The 21,469-nt window shown below is 40.1% G+C and overlaps 1 protein-coding gene across 5 annotated transcripts in view; it reads left to right on the plus strand.

The window, feature by feature from the left end:
* Positions 1-21,469, plus strand: part of atp2b1a (ATPase plasma membrane Ca2+ transporting 1a) — a 40,149-nt gene that overhangs the window by 14,150 nt on the left and 4,530 nt on the right. For 3 of the 5 annotated variants that reach the window (XM_005927166.3, XM_042222924.1, XM_042222923.1), the window contains exons 3-21: positions 5,816-6,013; positions 6,227-6,484; positions 6,935-7,060; positions 8,294-8,455; positions 8,863-8,901; positions 10,880-11,035; positions 11,272-11,486; positions 11,777-12,019; positions 12,115-12,356; positions 13,001-13,238; positions 14,472-14,651; positions 14,737-14,824; positions 14,988-15,094; positions 15,301-15,492; positions 15,672-15,885; positions 15,984-16,195; positions 16,311-16,418; positions 17,993-18,181; positions 18,828-18,917. In XM_005927166.3, coding sequence (XP_005927228.1) covers positions 5,816-6,013; positions 6,227-6,484; positions 6,935-7,060; positions 8,294-8,455; positions 8,863-8,901; positions 10,880-11,035; positions 11,272-11,486; positions 11,777-12,019; positions 12,115-12,356; positions 13,001-13,238; positions 14,472-14,651; positions 14,737-14,824; positions 14,988-15,094; positions 15,301-15,492; positions 15,672-15,885; positions 15,984-16,195; positions 16,311-16,418; positions 17,993-18,181; positions 18,828-18,917 — 3,257 coding nt within the window. Of the gene's footprint in view, positions 1-5,815; positions 6,014-6,226; positions 6,485-6,934; positions 7,061-8,293; positions 8,456-8,862; positions 8,902-10,879; positions 11,036-11,271; positions 11,487-11,776; positions 12,020-12,114; positions 12,357-13,000; positions 13,239-14,471; positions 14,652-14,736; positions 14,825-14,987; positions 15,095-15,300; positions 15,493-15,671; positions 15,886-15,983; positions 16,196-16,310; positions 16,419-17,992; positions 18,182-18,827; positions 19,009-21,469 lie in introns of all 5 variants that reach the window. The other 2 variants (XM_005927168.3, XM_005927167.3) reach the window with 2 other exon arrangements.

Genomic DNA, 21,469 nt, shown 5'->3' on the forward strand with positions numbered 1-21,469 from the left:
AAAAGATGTAATTATGCTTTCTCAATTGTGACAGTGAGAACTGCCAAAAGCTTATTCAGACAATGCACGAAAAATGGTTTTTGACAAATTTTAACCCTTAACCCATTTGTCACCGTACTGTAGTGTACTAAAAAAAGAGGTGGAGGCATTTAAGCTAGAAAGGGTTGATGTCTTTTTAGATGGCAAGTGTTTTAGTGTGTGTGCTAAAATATTTTCTTACTGAGAGAGTTGAAGGGAGCGATCTCGCTAATACACGTAGCTGTCTGAGCTGGTTTCACTTGTACATCATGCTTTACTTCCCCCCCCGTTTCATTTTTGCTTCTGTTTCTTTTTTCCCCACACTGATAGCATAATTAGATATCATAGTCAGCAATAACGTTTCAAAGGAAACTCTGTCTTGTTTATGCTTTAAAATATACTAAATGCTCACAGCAGCCCTTCAGCTTGTGAAAATGGTGCTATTGTTCTCTTTGGTATTTGTGGGGACTTAGTCAAGCCTAAAAAAAAACATATAGTGATGTCATCTTCACTTAGAGATGGAAGTTATTACAGTTGGGGCAAGAAGGTGTTGAGCTGCAGTAATGGGTGTAGGTGATATCATGCCACAGTATATAACAGTTGCTAAAACCACAGCATTTCTTTTCTTCAAACCAAGTAGCTTATTTTCTCTGCATATTGAGACTCATCAAATTGTCATGGCCACTTTAAATTAGTATTATTGGCAGTAATCCTCACAGTTATCCCTTGTTCATTGCTATTTTCACATTGTCTGATACTTGGGTCCCAGGGTATGCATCCAGTTGATCTAATTTATAAAATCTGACAGCCTATTTGTATCTGTCATTTTGAACAGGAAACCCCCTTATTCAGTGTCAAGGTTCGGACTGTTAAGTCGTAGTCTTTCTCTTTGTAATTCAGGAAGCCTGCATATCTTGTCTTCATGTCTAAATTCAAAGTGATATGCTGAAGCGTTTTGCCTGGGAGTGGTTATAACAGCTCTCAGGCTTGGTTTGGTTCAGTTCAGCGAGAAATTAGGAAGTGTGCTGATACACATGTAGTCATTTCTGGCTTGAAAACTGATACATGAGCACAATTATTTTCCTGTTTTGCTTTAGTTACTAAAGGTGTGCAGAGGAGTTCTGTTTCATTTCAACCCATTTCTGTAAAACTATGGAGATATTGATTTTCTAGTTAGACACTGTGCCTTTTGTTATTTGTAGTCTCAAAATTTCCTGAGTGATGTGATGATGGTACTTTGATCAACATGTAGTACCACAGATTTCTATTTTTTAGGGCAGAAATTGGATGATGATATCCTTTGAGAGTCTCAATGCTCAGTTTATTAATCAACGCTGTCTTAGAGCAGATAAATTCCTACATGCAGCAACACCTAAAATCCTCTCATGATTTTCTCTGAAAAGGCTTTTGGAAGAAATTGTTAAAATGATAGTTATGAGGGCTGTTATAAACAACCCTATTTTAGTGTTTTTTATAAGAGAAAGAGGCGTGTAAAATTACAAGAAGTGGAAATAGGTTTTTGTCTGTTGAAGAGTGTGAAGTGGACTTTAGATTCACACAAAAGATTATCTCTGCAAATTTACACTGTACCTGGAATTGGTGTTACTTGCTGTCACAGAGAACTGCGGTCCTGGAGACACCTGCTGTTGTAAGAGCTGCCATATAGATGGTGGTTTAACAGATGTTTAGCTCTTTCTGTTGCTAGATTGCGTCAGTGTAATGGTAGAGGGCATGCAGTCAAGAAACTGAGATTAAAGTTTGAAGATTGATGAGGTTTAGTCTGTCAGCATATAGTATAGCTGAAATGCACTCCTTTTCTTTATTGCCCCCGTAAGCCCCATGGCTAAAAGTAGGCCTTCGGTCAACAAGCTCTATCTACAGGAAGTAAAACTCACAAGGTTTCCTTAGATTAATCTAATTTGGAGAAAAAGGCAGGACCTTTATGTCCAGATGACTCTGGTTCTCTCACCCGCTCATCTTTCCACAGCGTGCGACAGCTGGCTGTCAGCTCTGGCTGCTTGTTGCTCTCCCTATGACTCCTGAGGCACACAAACTTGCTGCCGCCTGGGGCTCCCTTGCACCCGTAGGCACCCCATTCATCCCGGCAGGGATGAATGGCTTCTCTTCTGAGAAAGGCTTGACATTAAAAAAAAAAAAACATCCCCTATTTAGGGCCTGACTCTTTATTTATCATTTATAATTATTTTTGTGTTTTTATTTAAACTTGAAGGAATCATTGGTTAAAAAAAAAAAAGACATTAAAAAAAAATCAATCAGTATATCGTGTTTAACATGACTATTCATCAGTATTGTAATCTCAACTATCTTGATTACTCCTCTTGTTTCAATTGCAAACTACCTGTCACTGTCAACTAAACTCTAAAGTGATCTTACCATAGTAGGTTATATTAACTATTATACATACAATATTATTATATTATATTAACAGGTAAAATACCATTTAAGGTCTCGATTACTTTTCTCATCCTTGAGAATGCATAAAACTGCTAATTAATTTGACAAGGTGGTTACCTGCTCAACTAGTCGGGAATGTCAACCACCAACTAATCATCATGATGAAGCACGTTAAATGTGGACGGGGCTTAACTTAAGCAGAGGTGATGGAAATCCCATAATCCAGTTATCCTAATTGGACTCACATGTGCTTCATATTATATTAACGTAAATAGGTTGATGGTTAACCTTTTAGCAACATAAAGAATCTTTTTATACATTTTACTCACAGTAAAACAGTTCACCAGGTTTGATTCGCCTCCTTAGCAAATTAATCTACAAAAGGTTGTACAGTGAACAATCACAAGTCCTCTTTTCTTGATTGTGTGCATAAAAACGCAAGTTTGGAATTATTTCTCAGGCTTAGTTTGTTGAGTCAATGATGCTTAGTTGTGGTTCCCATCTCATTTAATTGTGACAGACCCAGGGTAAAGGTTTACCTTGACCTCTTACTGATGACTGAAAATGACAGTACTCAGACGGGTCAGCTTGCACAAGCATCCAAATTAAATGGTTAATGATTAGCTGCTTGACACACTGGGGCTAAAATGATGCAAGAGGCCAAGGCCAACCTATTTTCTGTTTGTGAATCAAATGGAGAGATGACACCTTGATCGGCTTCTGTCACTTGTATTTATTGCTATAATACAAAGGGAAAATGTGGTGTAAAGTTGAGTGGGGTATTAGCTGTCAGCGTGTTTTAATTAGAGGCACAGAGAATTAAAGGAGATGGTGAGAGACAGCCACGGAGCAGCAACAGTCAGCTTTGCTGGATAAACCCAGTCACTATTTTTTTTTTAATGTGTTGTGCTGGTGGTGAGTCATTCTTCTCACCTCTTTTAGAAAAGTATGTGTTAGGTTGTAATGTCAATTAACCATTTAACTAGTAATACAGGATTATTTTCTTCTTCACACAAGTTTTTATTGACCTGCTTGGTGAGTAGGAATGAGGGGAAAAAAAACGGCAATACCCTCTTTTAATTAACTCGCATCTGAAATCAATGGAAACAATTTGGAATTTTATGAAGCAGTTCACTGAAGTCATCATTTTTTATTGTAGTTATTTATTTAAGTAATTTATTCAGGAGTAAAGTTTAGCCCAACCATTATCCTACTATATTCACTGATTATAATGAATTGGCAAGGATAAAACACAAATCAACTGTAAATGTATTTAATTCAAGCCTTTTTAAAAAAAAATGTTTTTAGAGCCCAATTATGTCATCAGTTAGCAAACTGACACACACAAAACAAATATCAAGGTTTATATTTTAACAGGAAAAAGCATTTACTTTGAGATTTGGTGTTAATGTTAACTCCGTTTTCTGATATTTTATATGCTACTTTATTGGCATTAGATCTATTCTAGATTATTAGTGAAATCTAGAATTGGTGGGACTACCATAACTTGATGGAAAATGAAATCAACACGATGTATCACTTTTATATCATGATACATATCTGTTATTTAAAACGTCTTCATTTAAATAAGGTGTTTATTCCCTGATCAGAGTACATTTCCTAGAAGCAAAATTTAAGGTCTTTCAGTCAGGTCTTTGTACCTGCATGATGGATGTGCGTAAAACACTCACAACATCACTTGCAATGAATCCAAAGTATTTCCAAACTCTTCCAGAGAAGAGTCTACAGAGATTAAATTCTTAATTCAACAGATATTTGGTTATGAAATGACCACAAATGACACGTCCATTCACTGTTCTTTCACCCAGGGCCCAACAAGGGCCTGGAGTTTGCACTGCTCTCCAGGTATTCAGGTTCCTTTCGTGGTCCAAACACATGTATGGAGTTAGGTTAATTGGTAGGTGTGAATGTAAGTGTAAAAAGTTGTCTTTCTCTCTGTGTTAGCCCTGCAACAGACTGCCACTTGCCCAGTGTGTACTCTGCCCCTCACCTTATGAGAGCTGGGTTACGCTCCAGCTGCCTTACACCCCCGAATTGGATAAGCAAAACAAAATAGGGAGGGGGTAAAATCTTAATGGAGAATTCCAGGAACACATGAGTGCATAGAACATTATTGTTGAAACAGTAGTTAGTCTCGGTGTTCACACACAAAAAAGTGTTGGCCTGACAATGACGTTCTAAACACTATAAGTGTTGCTGGAGTTTTGACTTCTCCAATATTAATAAAAAAGAAAACCCCATCAGAATCAGCAGTTTGAACCGTCTGTGCCTACAGCATGAGATCAGAAGAACAATGTATCTTATTGTCTGTGCTCTTGTCACTGTGCTCAGTTTCCAAGGCGGTGTCATGGTTTTTATTATGCCTCTGGTCTGCTTGTCTGTTTTTCTGTCGTTTCCTCTTTCTCTCCATGCCCTGCTGATCCTTTTCCCTGTTAATACGCTGATACTGCCAGGACAGCTTCCGTTTAGCCATCAGCATCTCCACTCTTTAATAGTCTCGGTCCTTTACACCCTCACCCCCGACCACCCCCGCCCACCCCCATCTGCCTGTCAGTAGCAGTTTCACACAGTCACTCCTCCCCAGCCCTCAGGCCTGCTCCATCTCTTTCCCATAAACACACACACTCTCTCTCTCCATCCAGTCTGCACCCCCACCCACACACAGCTAGCATGAATAGAACTGAAAAACTGTCATGCATCATCAAATGTGCGAAGGCCCTTTTGAATATTTGACTGCCTTGAATGTTGAGGCATTTGAATGGGTTGCTGCAGAAAGCTCCTTCTCTGTACACATGGATGACTGGGTCTCAGGGCAGCCAGACGTGTAATGTATCAGAGAGATGACTCCATAACGTGACAGTAGTGTGTGAGTATAGGCACCTGTGAGTCCATAGCTGATTCAACCCCTAGTCAGTTGGTCATTGTGTTGAAAACAGCAGTTTTGGGGGATTAGATTTGACCATAGTTTTCACATTCCCTGGCGTGTCTGAAAGAGGTGAAAATGTTTGACATACCCACAGAATGTGTCATTATTTGCAGGCATTGTGTCCTCCACAGTGTCCTGTCAGAAATGCTGAATCCTTTTGGAAATTATGCTTTTGGAGGCCTGCTGATGAGAGCACAGCTCACTGACTCTTACTTCAGTGAGACACGCTCCCCCCCTGTGAACTGCAGCAACTCACCCATCTGTGCTCCAATTTTGTGACACATAATTAAGGCCTTCTCTTTCTTTTCTTTTTTTCTGATGTGAATAAATATTTCTTGTTTTGTGTGAAATTCCCTGATGGGTTTAAAACTAACATTTTATGAATTAACAGTTTTGTTTTGTTTTTCTTTTGTTTATCTGTCTTTGCCTACCTAGGTCTAAGCGGACAGCCTGCAGATATTGAGAAGCGGAAAACAGTGTTTGGGGAAAATCTTATACCTCCCAAAAAGCCCAAAACGTTCTTGCAGTTAGTGTGGGAGGCACTACAGGATGTCACGCTGATTATCCTTGAAGTGGCAGCCATAGTTTCACTAGGCCTTTCTTTTTATAAACCTCCAGATGCAGAGAGAGAAAGTAAGAAACCATTCATTACATTTATGTTTTATCTTCTTTTTCTAGATATTACTTATGCTTGAAGTCTTAATTATGTCTCTTGTTAAATATATTTAGTGATACTTGCAGTGACATGTAATGATGTGATGGCATTTATTTTTCTCAGAGCCATGAGGTGATGTGTTAAGTTTATGCTTTGTATGTTAATGTTTTTTTTTCCCCATCCTCCTTCAGACTGTGGAAAAGCTGCTGGTGGTGGTGGGGATGAAAATGAGGCAGAGGCGGGGTGGATCGAGGGTGCCGCCATTCTTCTGTCAGTTATCTGTGTGGTGCTGGTAACAGCATTCAATGACTGGAGTAAAGAAAAGCAATTTAGAGGCCTCCAGAGCCGCATTGAGCAGGAACAGAAATTTACTGTTGTCCGTGGAGGACAAGTTATTCAAATTCCTGTGGCGGAGATTGTGGTTGGGGACATTGCACAAGTAAAATACGGTAAGAGCTCAGTTAAACATAAGCCTTTATTTGATGGTTAAAAAAAGTCAATCTGTTAAGAATGTCGATATATTGCGGAACCTATGTTTTATTAAGATGTTTATTATATGGGCCATTAAGAAAACAGTACTGCACATTTAGGTCATCCTTGGTTCAAGGTTTTAGTTTTAGTTCATCACAGATTAAGATGAGGATTTCTCTTCAAGTTTAACTTTCCTGGTCGTGGGAGGAACGCAACAGCCAGCTCACTAATGATTTAAATCCATAAACCAGTAAAAAGAACATTACTGACATAACCACTAACCTCTGAAGAGACGAGCACTAAAGTGTTTCACATGACTCGCTTAGTCATAGAACCTTTGAGAGCCTGTGATTAAGGCATCAATTTAAACTGTTACTAAGATGTTGTTTCTCCAAATTAAAGGCTTGTTTGGCTTTGTAATGTTTCAGGTGACCTCTTGCCTGCTGACGGAGTCTTCATCCAAGGCAATGATCTGAAGATCGATGAAAGCTCACTCACAGGGGAGTCTGACCACGTCAAGAAAACACTAGAAAAAGATCCAATGCTGTTATCAGGTAACATGAACCTAAAACCTTCTCCTTTTACTGGTTCGTACTGGGAAGAACCGAATTTTCAGAGGTTTTATAGATTATGTTGTCCAATATATTGAACTGCTTTTAAAAGAAATTTTCTGGAATACTCATTGCACTGAATAAATGATCCAAAATTTTATTGAAATCAGTAAGAACAGGTGATCATCTGGATCTTCATAAATAAACTGTTATAATCCAGAAATTGAAAATAATTGACCATCAGATATTTGTTAGTATTCAGCTCAGCATGAAACTTGTGTTCTGTTGAAAACATGTTTGAAACTGAATTGGTTCCTGATCTTGCCTCTCAGTGCCGGAAGTTATCAGCCATTCAACATTTCCAGCATTTTTTTTTTTTCTCTGTCCATCCTATGTCCCCAACGCCCTTTTAAATACAGTTCATGGCTTTGTCATGAAAAACGTGTGTAGGGAGAAACACTTTTGTTTAGTTCATCTAGCTCTCTCCTGGCACACCTCCAAGGCACAGGAGTCATGTGTGTTTGTGTTTTTATGCGCTGCCTCGCTACTGCTCTTTGATTTCCCTTAGCACGGCCCGTATCCCTTCTCACGAATGAAAGAAAAGCATCTTCTAATTAACACAGGAACCTTTAAATGCTTTCCACTCCTCGGCTGTCAGAGCCTCGTGGGTCTCGCTCCTTTACTCCGACTTTAGCTTGTCGTGTTTTTTTTGATATTTGATGTTTCTGTGTGGGTTTTTTTGTTTTTGTTTTTTTGTTTTTTAAATCGTGTCTTAAGAGGAATGGAGAGCCAGAGATGCAACACTGTTACAGCCTCTCAGAATTCCATTATTTCACACAGACTAACAATTGGCTTTTGATTAAAGGCTGTTGATTAAAGGTTTGGAGTGTATCTGCAGTAGTGACTTATTCTTTCTGTACTTTCAAGTGCACTATTCATTTGTATTTGTTGCCTGCAATTGAAAACCTGCATTTAGTTTCTCGTGTGTATATCATCATACTGCTTGAAAGCCTGGCTAAACCACCTTCTCAACAAAGGAATCTAGCGTAAAATTTTCACTGAACCAAAATGAAACATTCAAAGGAACAAATAAGGATCGGCAGGGACAAAGCTGCCACCAGTGTCTAAACAGAAACCTGAAAGAAGTCATATGGAAACAAAGACCAGGGCATTTATCCTAGGTACTGTTTCCTGATGTCCTTTACTGACACTTTGTTTTCCTTCTTCTGTTCAAAGGCACCCATGTAATGGAAGGCTCAGGGAAAATGTTGGTCACTGCTGTGGGTGTCAACTCTCAAACTGGAATTATCTTCACTTTACTCGGAGGCGGGGAAGAGGATGATGACGACGAAGAGGAAAAGAAAAAGGAGAAGGAAGAGAAGAAGAAACAGAAAAAAAGTCAGTATGCTCCTCTGCTTGTTGCCCTTATAAACTCAGCACAAACACAGACACACAAAGAGCATTGTCTTTACCATTAGTTTTATAATCTGCAGAAAAATGTAGTTATAGCAGGGTTTGTATGAATGCAAAAAGCACTGATTTGACCTTTGTTTATATAAAACAACTTTTAGAAGTTGTCAGAGGGTCACAGTAGACGACTTATTTTCTGCCAACCAAATCAGCTATTTGTAGCTCATCTTATGTATGATGGTAGAGTTCTCCTCATTTAAATCAGTAATTTGAAGAATGATTGGTCTAATTACTGTATAAAGAGACATTTATCAGTATTTTCTTATACGATTAATTAGTTTATTTAATCCTTAAAAATCCTTATGTTCCTAACTCTGTGTTGCATTCTTCTACAGATAAGAAGCAGGATGGTTCTGTAGAAAATCGAAAGAAAGGTGAGTAACTTGCCCACACACAGACTGACATGCTTAACCACATGTAATTGCCATACAGCTTAGTGCCTACATTTAGGTATTAGCCTTTAGCTTCATCAGTGGGTCCCTCCCCATTTAACAGTCCTGAGGGTAGGTTACAGCCCCAGTCTGTTAATAATTGGCCACCATAATTTCATGCAAGTAATGAGGAATTACATATTTTTGCATGACCCTATGTCAGCATATACTTAGTACGGGCTGTTCTTGGCTCTCCATTGTACTGTCTGGTCCTCCTGTCTGTCTCTCTCTCTTCTTTTCTCGTCCTTCCCTGGCACATTGCGCTTCGAGCAGCAGGTGCTACTGAATCCAGTTATAGCGATTAGTGATGAGGAGATTAAAGCCATGCAACAATTCTGGGGCCAGAACATCTGCTTTCCCACCCATCTCTCTCTGACTCTCCCTCAGGCCCCCCTCAATTTTAATTTCTATTGATGTCCCAGACTGAACTATTCAGAGTCAAACTCTGAGACTTGCACTGGTGCAATTTCAGACCGATAACAATGATAATGAGACTCTTTAGTGGTAACTCAGCCAGCGAGCCAGCCTTGTTCTGCTGGGACACTATGATCAGTAGTGCTTGGGTCTGTGACCACAACCCTGGCGCTGGTCCCTTGTGCACAGATTCCCTCTGCCTGCCAGGAATCAGCAGTAATCCTTTAGACTGAGATTACACCGACCATGTAAGTGCAGAGCAAGCCACAGTCCACAGCAGCTGCAGTAGCCCAGTGCTCTTGCTTCCTGCTGCATGCATTCGCACACAATACCGTGCTATTGTCCATACCATTGTACCATAAATAGAGCCTTTAGTATCCCCAAATTGGACAAGGGCTCCCCATGCTTTAAAAGAATTGTGTACTTTGTTTAAGACTTTAAAATGTTAAGAGAATATTTCAGTTGTCCTGCAGGAACTGCCATAGCATCAGTGCCCAGGAAAGCTAATGATTTTATCATGGTGCGTGACATGACAGAGACCAGCCCCTGCTGGCCTGCCAGCTGCCTCTTCTCCTCCTTTTGGCATTAGAGGCTTTGTGTGTCCAAGGTTACCTAGTTAGATGTGGGTATGGTATTCCCATTAGTTCTGCAGGAACAGAAAGTGGCCCTGAGGGAGATTGAGAAGAGAGGTTTATGGGAATTTACCTGCAGAAGGAGGAAGAGTAGGAGATGCCTCAAATAGATCTGTCACTAGCTAGGTAACCTGTTCTTTAAACCTCTTGGCGGAAGTATGGTAAATAATTCAAAATCGTTCAACTAACTTCTGTGCCGTCAGCTCACAAACATAATTACAGTGACATTTCCACAGTTCCCGGGATAACAGGGAAGCAAAAAAGCATGCTATAATTTTGAGTGATTTTATTTAATCAGTTAACTTGTGATACAGTGCTCTATATATTCTAAATATTCTCATCATACAGCAATTTTTGTGATCCCGTTTCAATCAACTTGCTCTGACTTGTTACCTGTAAAGTCAGATAAACAGATATTTTATGAGGGGCAGAGGAAATCTAGTCCAGGCCTGTTGTTGAGCTAGATTATATGCTATAGACACGAAATATAAAAACTGTTCTCGAGTTTTCTAATATTACCAGAGAGATGAATACGTTTATTTGACCTGTATCAACCTCATTCACCCACAGCTATAGAATGCAGTTTTTATTTCTGGTCTTGCAAATTGGAAGCAAATATTCAAATGTAGGCTTGACGTGGCACCTGATCGTGAATGAATACTCTGTGTTCATAACTGACAAATCATAACTGACAAATCAGCATACTTTCATTTCAGCCGTTGCTTTTTCCATAAATCCTAGAGTCTTTCTTAAATGAATTTAACACAGTATTCCTTTATATAATTATTTAAAACACTCAGCACCAGTAATGGCCAGTGCAGATTTGGAATAGCCAGGCCCTTTTTAACAACCTTGTCTTGTTTTCTCTGCTGCAGCTAAAGCCCAGGATGGTGCTGCAATGGAAATGCAGCCTCTGAACAGTGACGAAGGAGCAGATGCAGAGGAGAAGAAGAAAGCCAACCTGCCAAAGAAAGAGAAGTCTGTTCTCCAGGGAAAACTGACCAAACTAGCAGTACAGATTGGAAAAGCAGGTGAGTCAGTCAAAATCTCTCGTTTCTGGCACAGCTGAGTGCTGTAGATTGTAAAACATTTTATGTGCTTGTACTCTCATGCCCTTGTGTTCACTCCAACTTTTTTTGGGTTGTACGTCTCCAACTGTTTATATTGTATAATCACAATTACACCCACTATAAGCAATATACCGCTAAATGTGTCCTGATAGGAATATAACTTAACATCTTTCTTTTCTCTCGTGTTTTGCCTCTAGGTCTGGTTATGTCAGCCATCACTGTTATCATCCTGGTGGTGCTGTTTGTAGTGGATACCTTCTGGATCCAGAATCTATCCTGGGTTAAGGAGTGCACACCTGTTTACATTCAATTTTTTGTGAAGTTCTTCATCATTGGTGTCACTGTTCTTGTGGTCGCTGTTCCCGAAGGCCTGCCACTTGCTGTAACAATCTCCTTAGCGTATTCTGTTAAGGTGAGACTCCTAGCCAAGTGATCTGTGCACGAACTAACCACCTTACACTTTAGCCTATTAAAACTAGAAGATCAAGCTGCTAAAATCTGGTTAACAACTTGAGGAAAGGGGATCATTACTTGGCTTTAGGGTATTATTTAGCCAACATAGGGCTTTAGTTAATCAAGGAGTTAGTCATTCAGTTGTAAAATCTCACCACATTTATTTCATGAAACAAAAATAAAATGTTTTCATTATAGAAAATATAGCTTTCAGTGTTGTCAGACTTTATTTTTTTTATCTTCCTACAGAAAATGATGAAGGATAACAATCTGGTGCGTCACTTGGATGCCTGTGAGACTATGGGAAATGCTACTGCCATCTGTTCTGACAAGACTGGTACACTCACCATGAATCGCATGACTGTGGTGCAGGCCTACATCGCTGAAAAGCACTACAAGAAGGTCCCTGAACCAGAGAACATCCCCTCCTCCACTTTAGACATCCTGATTCTGGGCATTGCAGTCAACTGCGCCTACACTACTAAAATCATGGTATGCTTGTAAAAAGCAGCGTACCTCTAAAATTGACTGTGTAGCACATTAACTTTGTCTTCACATTTTTCTTTTTTTCTTTTTTTTTCTTTTAGCCTCCAGAGAAAGAAGGGGGTCTGCCACGACAGGTGGGTAACAAGACCGAATGTGCCTTGCTCGGCTTTTCTACTGAGTTAAAACGCGACTACCAGGCTATCCGCAACGAGATTCCTGAAGAGAAACTCTACAAGGTCTACACCTTCAACTCAGTTCGCAAGTCTATGAGCACTGTGTTAAAGATGGCTGACGGCAGCTACCGTATGTTCAGCAAAGGAGCCTCAGAAATTCTCCTAAAAAAGTAAGAGACATTTTCACTTTTCATGTTCGTTCACATGTTCTGCTTTTCTATGATTTGTTTTGTTGTTGTTTTTTTTGGCTGGGGGATTGTATGGTTTAATATTATCCTCTTAGATAATAATTCCTCTATGATTTCTTTACTGAAGAAGCATGAAATCATGGATGTCTGATCAGCTAAATGAAAGGTTGTTCCATAGCTCTTTTTTTTGTACTCATTCGGCTGGCCAGACTTTGCTGTAAATGATATGTGTAATGGCTTAAGCAGCTAAGAAGTTCAAGTGCATCCCACCCAAGCCCCTTACGTTGTGACTTAAAAACAGGCACTGAGAAAATGAGCCGGTAACAGCTCTGTAAGCCTCTTAACCAAGCAGGCTTCTTTTTAACCCACAGAGGGCTTAGTGTGACTTCTTACTGCTGCAGCTCACCATTCAAATGCTTTGTCTTCTCCTCTTCTCTTACCCTTTTATTAAGTCTAAATGACATTTTTTACATTTATGCGTCTGTACCTATCTCTGTCTTTATCCATGTTTCTTAACTCCAAGCCATTAATGGCTTTCATCTTTGGATGTTTCGCCCTCCTACACGTTCTTTTTCTTTCTTTTCCTTTACATTTATGATTTAATGTGTCGTCTTTACACATTTCAGGTGCTATAAAATCTTGACAGCTAATGGTGAGCCAAAGGTGTTCCGCCCACGGGACAGAGATGACTTGGTTAAGAAAGTGATCGAGCCCATGGCCTCAGAGGGCTTGAGAACAATCTGCCTTGGATACAGAGATTTTCCTGCTTCTGATGGGGAGCCTGACTGGGACAATGAAAATGATATCCTCAGTGGACTAACCTGCGTCTGTGTGGTTGGCATTGAAGATCCTGTTAGACCAGAGGTTAGTGGCTACACTAATGTTAGTGAGTTTATGCACAAACAGTTTCACTTGTTTGATTGCTAGTAAGGAAGCTGTCTACAAAGGTAGAGTATTTATCTGCACTTCATTTGAAGGTCCGTCTTTTGGCTTTGAGTCAGAACCCATTGCTTGATGTGGCACATTGAACAACTTCACTAGTTGCAAAGTTGCGCTCAAAAAGAAGTATTTAGAATGATTGTTGTTCAAACGTGTATGAAGGAGAAACTGCCACACTGCTGATACTGGGAGATTGCTGGAATTGGTGACACTATGATGTGTCTATCATTAAGAAACCATAATTAGATCAAACATTAGAATACGTCAATTCTAGTTGGCTGACAGTTCTATGGAAACTGCTGTTTGCAGAGTTTGCACTCAATTTGTGGACCAACCATTTTAACTAAACTCAGCCACATCAATGACTCCATTTCAGGTGGTTTGGAAGCAACACAAAATAAATGATGGGTGAATGTAAACAGTAAAAACAATAGACCTAATTTAGCAGTCTATACTAGCTGAGGTGAATCTAGTTTCCAAAAATAAAGTGATTCAAGCTGTTGGTTTAAGTTTTTTGAGCTTTTAACAAGCACATGTAAAAGAGCTTTATTTGTCAGTTGTCAGCTTTATTCATCTACTGGACTGTTGGGCACACACACTTTTTAAGCAAAGCAAAAAAAAATATTTCTTTAAAGGGAGCGCTTACTCCAGGAGGACCCATTTGTTATATCAATTTTATAATTTCCATATCTGTATGTACACAAGGGTTTTCTAGGATCTGAGTGACATAAATGTTTGTCATCAGGGTGTACCTGAGACTCTGTGCAGATGTCAGAGTATTCTCTAGTTTGCATGCAAACGTATCCAGGCAACTTCTACACCTCAAAGGCGCCATCTGTACATTGCATCCTACAAGTAGACAAGAAAGCACAACTATGCTTCTGTGGTGTTTGCAACTGTTTGTGGGCGTTGGTGAGGGAGTATAATCCTTGCCTGAAAAAGTTAGGTCATTTTCTTGCTAGATGCTTCACTGTCGCTCATTTAGTTGGCTTTCTGCCATTTTATGTACTGGACAGGTGTGCTGGGCTTGGTTCATATTTTTTTTTTAACGAAGGGGCCCATTATTTCCAAACCTCATCCTTTCCTACAAGCATATATATATATATTGATAATCCCTAGTGATATTTCTTTTTCCTGTGCTTTTGTGCTTCCCTTCAGGTTCCAGATGCTATCAGGAAATGCCAGCGTGCTGGCATCACCGTGCGGATGGTGACTGGGGACAACATCAACACAGCTCGAGCCATCGCCACCAAGTGTGGCATCCTACAGCCTGGAGATGACTTCCTCTGCGTGGAGGGAAAAGAGTTCAATCGCAGGATACGCAATGAAAAGGGAGAGGTGGGCCACAGCAAAATAGTGTACCTCAGAGACTGTTGCAGATGTGCTGTTTGGATTCTATTAGGGTTTTGTCTCATGTTTCTAGATTGAACAAGAACGCATTGACAAGATCTGGCCCAAACTTCGAGTATTGGCTCGCTCTTCCCCCACAGACAAACACACCTTAGTCAAAGGTAGTTATGTTTCTCTGACATGGGTAAAAATGGAAAAAGTGAACTAATGTGTTTGTTTGTTTTCTTCTTTTGCTGCTAGCCTTTTTTTCTTTTCTTTTTTTCCTTTGCTTTTTTTTTAGGCTGTAACAGTTTTATTTTAAAGTTTGACATTTTTCTGTTCTAGGTATTATTGATAGCACAGTGGCAGAACAGAGACAAGTAGTAGCAGTGACAGGAGATGGTACGAATGATGGTCCTGCCTTGAAAAAAGCAGATGTTGGTTTCGCCATGGTAAGTTACTTGTGTATAATTTCTTAAATAAGGTTTAATCATAAATATAAATTGGGTCATTCTTAACATCAACATCTTGCTCAGTATCCCATGGTAACTCTGGCAGTCAACTAGAAAGAAGTCAGAATTTAGGCCACTTAATCATCTTGTTAAATATTTGGTGGATAGCTGGAACAGATTCTTAATGATCATCTTGTTGTCTCCAGGGCATTGCTGGGACAGATGTTGCCAAGGAGGCATCTGACATCATTCTGACTGATGACAACTTTTCCAGCATCGTTAAAGCTGTCATGTGGGGTCGAAACGTCTATGACAGCATTTCCAAGTTCCTTCAGTTTCAGCTAACGGTCAATGTGGTGGCTGTCATTGTAGCATTTACAGGAGCGTGCATCACACAGGTTAGCACCTAGATATTGTAGGGTTATTTTGTTTTTGTTTTTTTTTTTCTTTATTGTGTGTCTGAAGAGTTATTTCACTGTTATGCTCTGAATAGAAATTAACTTGGTACCACGAAATGTGTTTAATAGATGATCTGAATTTCCATAACCTGATTTGGCGACTCGCTCTCTTGCACTAGGACTCTCCACTGAAAGCTGTACAGATGTTGTGGGTCAACTTGATCATGGACACTTTTGCTTCACTAGCTCTGGCCACAGAGCCCCCTACAGAAGCCCTGCTGCTAAGGAAGCCATACGGCCGCAACAAACCTCTTATCTCCCGCACCATGATGAAGAACATCCTGGGTCATGGAGTTTATCAGCTAGTCATCATTTTTACATTGCTCTTTGCTGGTAAGGGTTTTGTGTCTGAAGATGTTCTCTGTACCCTGCACTGTTATCCAAGATTTTCTTTTTCTTGACTGGGATTTTTTTTCCCCCCCCCTCTGTAGGAGAGAAATTGTTGGACATTGACAGTGGCAGGAATGCACCCCTCCATGCCCCACCCTCAGAACACTACACCATTGTCTTCAATACCTTTGTAATGATGCAGCTTTTCAATGAGATCAATGCCCGTAAGATCCATGGTGAAAGGAATGTCTTTGAAGGCATCTTCAACAACCCAATCTTCTGTAGTATTGTCTTGGGTACCTTTATTATTCAGGTACAGTAGACTAAGACTTATCTGAAGCATCAGTCTGCACAGGTGAAATCTGAGGTTTTACACTTTGATTAAGTCTCCCTCTCTTGCTCCTTTTTTTATTTTATTTTTTTCATAGATTGTTATTGTGCAGTTTGGAGGGAAGCCATTCAGCTGCGTGGCTCTGACGGCTGACCAGTGGCTGTGGTGTACTTTCTTAGGTTTCGGCTCTCTTCTGTGGGGACAGGTATGAAAGTACAGCTGAGCTTTACCTTTTGTTGGCAAGGTACAGAAATGCGGTATTACACTGCCCCCATGTGTCAGCTCTAATCTAGTAGGTACAGGGTGTTGTCAGAGACGTGTAACAGTACATTATGTCCCGCTGCTGTGAAGAGATTAGTAATTAGTAGTTGATTGATTGATTGATTTTTTTTTTTTTTTTTTTTTTGGGGGGGGGGGAGCTACCACAAACACATGTGGTCATCAAAGTTATTCAGTTTTATTATTTTAATTTGACCTTAAGGGGATTATTAAAGATATTTCTTTTGCAGTTGTTTCAATTTTGAAAAGTTATTTAAATGTAGTAAAATATTAGTAGTTCAATGGTACATGTTTTAAAATTTAAATATTATACTTTTTGAGTTCTTTACCTTTTATACATGAGTTGAAAAATATAGTTTGTTTTTTTTCTAAGGATTGAAGGGTGAGATCGCTCACTGCAGTTTATAGTAATGACTGGAGGTTCATAACGAATGTTTAATGTTGTTCTGTTTCACATCTATCCTGATCAGCACTTATATTAATATCAGTTTTGCCAGCTGGCGTCACCAGCTTTACATAAATGGGACTACACCAAGTCCTATAAAAGCACATAGCTGAGAGTTGAGGAACTGAATTGAATAAATACCAAGATTGTTGGTTCCAAAGCAGCGATTGCTCTGTTCTTTTCCTTAAAGGCCGGTCGGTCCCCTAAATAGACGCTGACAACATGTGTTCACACACCTGTTGGTGCATGGAGTTCAGCAGTCTTCAATTCTAGGCCGCGTGACACAGTCGACTGGGATCTTTTGGCACATCGGTAGATTCTTAATGCACCCTCAGTATCTTAAAAGCTGAAGACTCAGAGAATTACATATTTTTGAAAATACATATTTAGGAGAAACCCTTAGTGTTACCAGGCTGTACAGTTACAGTTAATATGGGTAACATTACCGTAAGCTTGTTTTGGCTGCTGTCTTTTTAATAAGGGGTTGCCATACTGGATGGATCCATTTTTACACCAGATGGATTTGTGTGTTTTGTATATTAGCCAAACAGTGTGGAACCCTCGTAGTGGATTGTATTCCAACAGACCAGAGCAATGGTTAATGTCCAGAGCAATGTCGGGGGTTTTGTTTTTGTTTTGTTTTTTTGTTGTTGTTGTTGTTTGGTTTTGGGGGGGGGGTTGTCTGATAACTTCTAATTATGACATTGTGTGATTTAAAATCACCAGACATGTGTCTGACTCATCTGCATTCCACTTTGTGATCTTTGTGGCTAGTACTTGAGGAGTAAAGTTTCTGCCTTCTTGTTAAATTGACTGAACAGCATCTGCATGTGATCATGTGCAAGGATCCTCCTGTTCATCAGCAGTGGTAGGGGCTTGGAGCCCAAGAGCAAACCGCATGTTATTGAACTGGCCATCAAATTTTCATGGTCACTGTCCGCTTAATGTCGGCGATGAACTTAATCACGGCAGAACAAGCCATGATTAAACTGCACGGGGGGCTAAAACTTCATCAGGAGTCACGGTTGCTCACTTGTATCCTCATTGTCTTCCAGGTTATCTCTTCAATACCCACCAGCCGCTTAAAATTCTTGAAAACAGCAGGCCATGGCACCCAAAAAGAGGAGATCCCAGATGAAGAGTTGGAGGAGCTGGAGGACATGGATGAGATCGACCATGCTGAACGGGAGCTTCGTCGAGGCCAGATCCTGTGGTTCCGAGGCCTCAATCGCATCCAAACTCAGGTGACAAGTCTCAGCAGTTTCACGTGCAGCACTCACCACCACACCCCAACACCAAGGGAATCAAAAGCCATAAACCCTTTAACTCTCTACTGCTCTTCCAGCTTAAAATCTATTTTGTTCTTTCTCTTGGCATTCCTAAAGAATGGCTTGTGCCCTTAAAAAAAAAAAAAAGCCTTTCTCTAATTTTTCTGTTCTGCTTCTGAGCTAAAGCAGGGTCCTCTGCCTATGTTTTTGTTTTTTATTTGACTCAGTCTGACTCTATCTGCTAAAACTAGTTTGAAGGTACTGATGAGAAGCAAGTGAATTGGATTGGATGGACGGCACGATAGAACAGCTGAATGTTCAAAGAGTATTGGCATGGCTATAGCTGGAAGTATGGAAGGAATCTGCAGAGAAAAGAGTGAAAGTGAGGTCAGATTTTTGGAGTAAGAGCTCCCTCCGATCAGTGCCTTTAAACCCAACCGTCCCCCTTTTTCCTCTCTCTTTTAATTATAATGTCTAAATCCAATTTCAAAGTGCCATTTTTTTCTTATGGTTACTGGTGCCTTTTCTTTATTTTTCTCTCTTTTCTCTCTCTCCTCTGGCTGTGTTGTGTTTTTATTTCCTCTGGGCTTTTTCTCCTGTCACGCTGTCTGATTCTTTGCAGATGGATGTAGTGAGTGCGTTCCAGAGTGGAACTTCCTTTCAGGGGGCTCTAAGGCGGCAGGCCTCCAACTCCAGCCAACAACAGCACGATGTAACCAATGTTTCTAGCCCTACACATGTAGCCTTTTCTACTACTACCACTTCTGCCACTGCCGCCAACACCGCTTCTGCCACTGTGGGGTGTGAGTGCGTGTTCTCCTCTAGTGCATGAGACTTTTATTTCTTCTTCTAACATCTTCCTTCTCCACTCTTCTTCTCACATAACGTTGACACTTTTCCTCTCTCATGCTTCTCCTAATGTTCTCCCCTGTATTCTTTAAAAAAGACCTCAAAACCACATCTTCCATATTGCTTCGATAACACTGCTCTATATATATGTACCTTGTAACCAGGTCGCTTCTACTGTCGAGGTGTTATCTCTGTGTCATCATGTTTTCTGTTCTGCTTCTGCTTTGGTCTCAGAAATGAACAAGGTTTACTGTTATTTCGGGGGGGTGATGTGTATTTACTATGATTTAAAAAAAAACAAAAAAAAAACAAGTTATATTCTGGGTTGACAGTCTCCAGGTTTGTCTGCAGCTGCCTCAGTCTGCCTTGTGCCTCTGTAGCACTCATGGGTCTTTGTCGCAGCTCTCTAGTCCCTAGCTAGGTAAATGTTTTGAGTATATGCCCATGATCACGGTCTAAAAGAGTAGACACGAACTGAATGTCAGTGGTGAAAATAAGACCTTGGCTTTTCCAGAAGAAATGGTTTGCCGCAATAGCATCAAGTGGTAATAAGCTGTAATTTACTGGTGTCTTTGGATGCACTGCCTTTTAACATCACGCTATTCATCCGCTCACATAGGAAGGTCACTGTGCCGAGACTGGATTTGGTCATTTGATGGTGGTGTTTCCAAACTCCTTCCTTTCGACCCTGTGCCTGCTGACAGTGACACTTTTTGTTTTTCTCTTTCAGAGTTTAAAGACACACCACCTGACGAGCAGGGAATTTTAAATGTTTTACAGATGTCACAAAAAGAGTAAAATGGAATAAATGACTGTGCTCTTGAATGTAAACTTGTGGGATTTTTCTCAGGCACATCAACAGCAGAGCCGATGTTGTTTTTGCCTCTGCAATATTGACAAATCATGCAGTGCTGCAGCAACATTTAGTTCTATTTTTAGGTGCGACTTCTTCAGATCTCTGGACCTGACACTTATGGGTGCTTGTGGGCATGGATTCTTCATTATTAACCTAATATTTTCCTTTCAGGTTTCCTTAAAATATTTGGACAATTTTCTGTGTGTGAAAGCTTGTTTGTTGGCAAAATGTGTCCAAAGGGCAGGTTGCTGCCAAAATGACCTAAAAACAATGAATACCACTGACTCCCCACGTATTCTTCTTTAGATTCTGTGAAATGTGTCATGGGCTATACTCAAAGGTTTACTACCATTGAACACAAGGTAGCGCCGCGCTCTGCATGGGTTCAAAGTCTCTGGTCTCGTTTGTGAGTTTTCTCTCTTTGTGCTGTTTTTGACATGTATACCAGCTTGTAGACATGCTTGGCTGCTGCAGCTTTCTTTCTTTTCTTTTATTTTTTCTTTTTTTTTAACTCCACAAGCATAAGCTATAACTGACCACCCCTCTTTTTGTCTTTCTGTCTCTCTCCTCTTTCTGCCTCTCACCCTCAGTCTTTACTTTGTCTCTCTCTCTTTCTGTCTCTCTTCCACTCCTTTCTTTTCTCACTCTCTTTGTCTCCAGCTCTCCTTACTTTTTGATCAGCATGCCCAACAACAGTAATTTCTTGTGTCCAGCTTCTATCCCTTATTTTCTCTTTTGGTGTGTTCTTGTAGAAAGAACGCCATTCCCCTCATTTCATTTATTTATTTATTTTTGGTTCCCTTTTGCATTTTAATTAATCAGACACAGGACTCTACCAAGTGTTTTGTGAAATACTAATACAAAAAACACATTGCATCAAGTTTGAAACTGGTTTGTACTCTCCCTGAGATATTGACCGATTTCCTGAAGCTGCTTTTTAATTACTCTTAAGACTAGTTTCAGGTTTTGTCTCCAACAGATTTAGGTTTTCTGTCTCTCAGAAAGTCTTTAATATTCAACCAGCATTCGATTTGCACACTTCGCACATCTGATCAGTCCAGCCCATCAGATTGCAATTGAAAGCCTTTTATGGAACAGTGATGGCTTGAAGCGTTATATTTTCATTCGCTCCTTCTCCTTCGCCCCAAATAGGGCATAAAGATTAAATTACTGTGCAATTGCAAAATGCAAATGCAGTACTTCATATGGCAGCGTGGAGGCTGGCTCAAAAAAGCACATAGTTTATGAACAATCCCCAATTTTAGGGAAGAAATAAACATGTTAATAAGCTGGTACAAAGACCAGATCAGATTTGAACTGTTCTCCCTGTCACAGTAACTGTACGAGGCTGTTTACTATTGTTAGGCTGGTTTGAGTGGACTTTATGCATTACCCAGACAATATCAAAGTTATTGGCTTCGCTGACACCAAAATCTGCGTTTGTGCAGTTATCTCAAAAAAGTCTTTATGTGAGTGGAATTTATTAGCACCAATTAACAGGCATCTGATCTGTGCAATGCATCCACACAGTCTATAGATGGTGCTGATGTAGCTGGGTT

Source organism: Haplochromis burtoni, unplaced genomic scaffold (genome assembly GCF_018398535.1).
Source record: "Haplochromis burtoni strain Fernald_Lab_line unplaced genomic scaffold, NCSU_Asbu1 Contig_98, whole genome shotgun sequence".
NCBI classification, from domain to species: Eukaryota; Metazoa; Chordata; class Actinopteri; order Cichliformes; family Cichlidae; genus Haplochromis; species Haplochromis burtoni.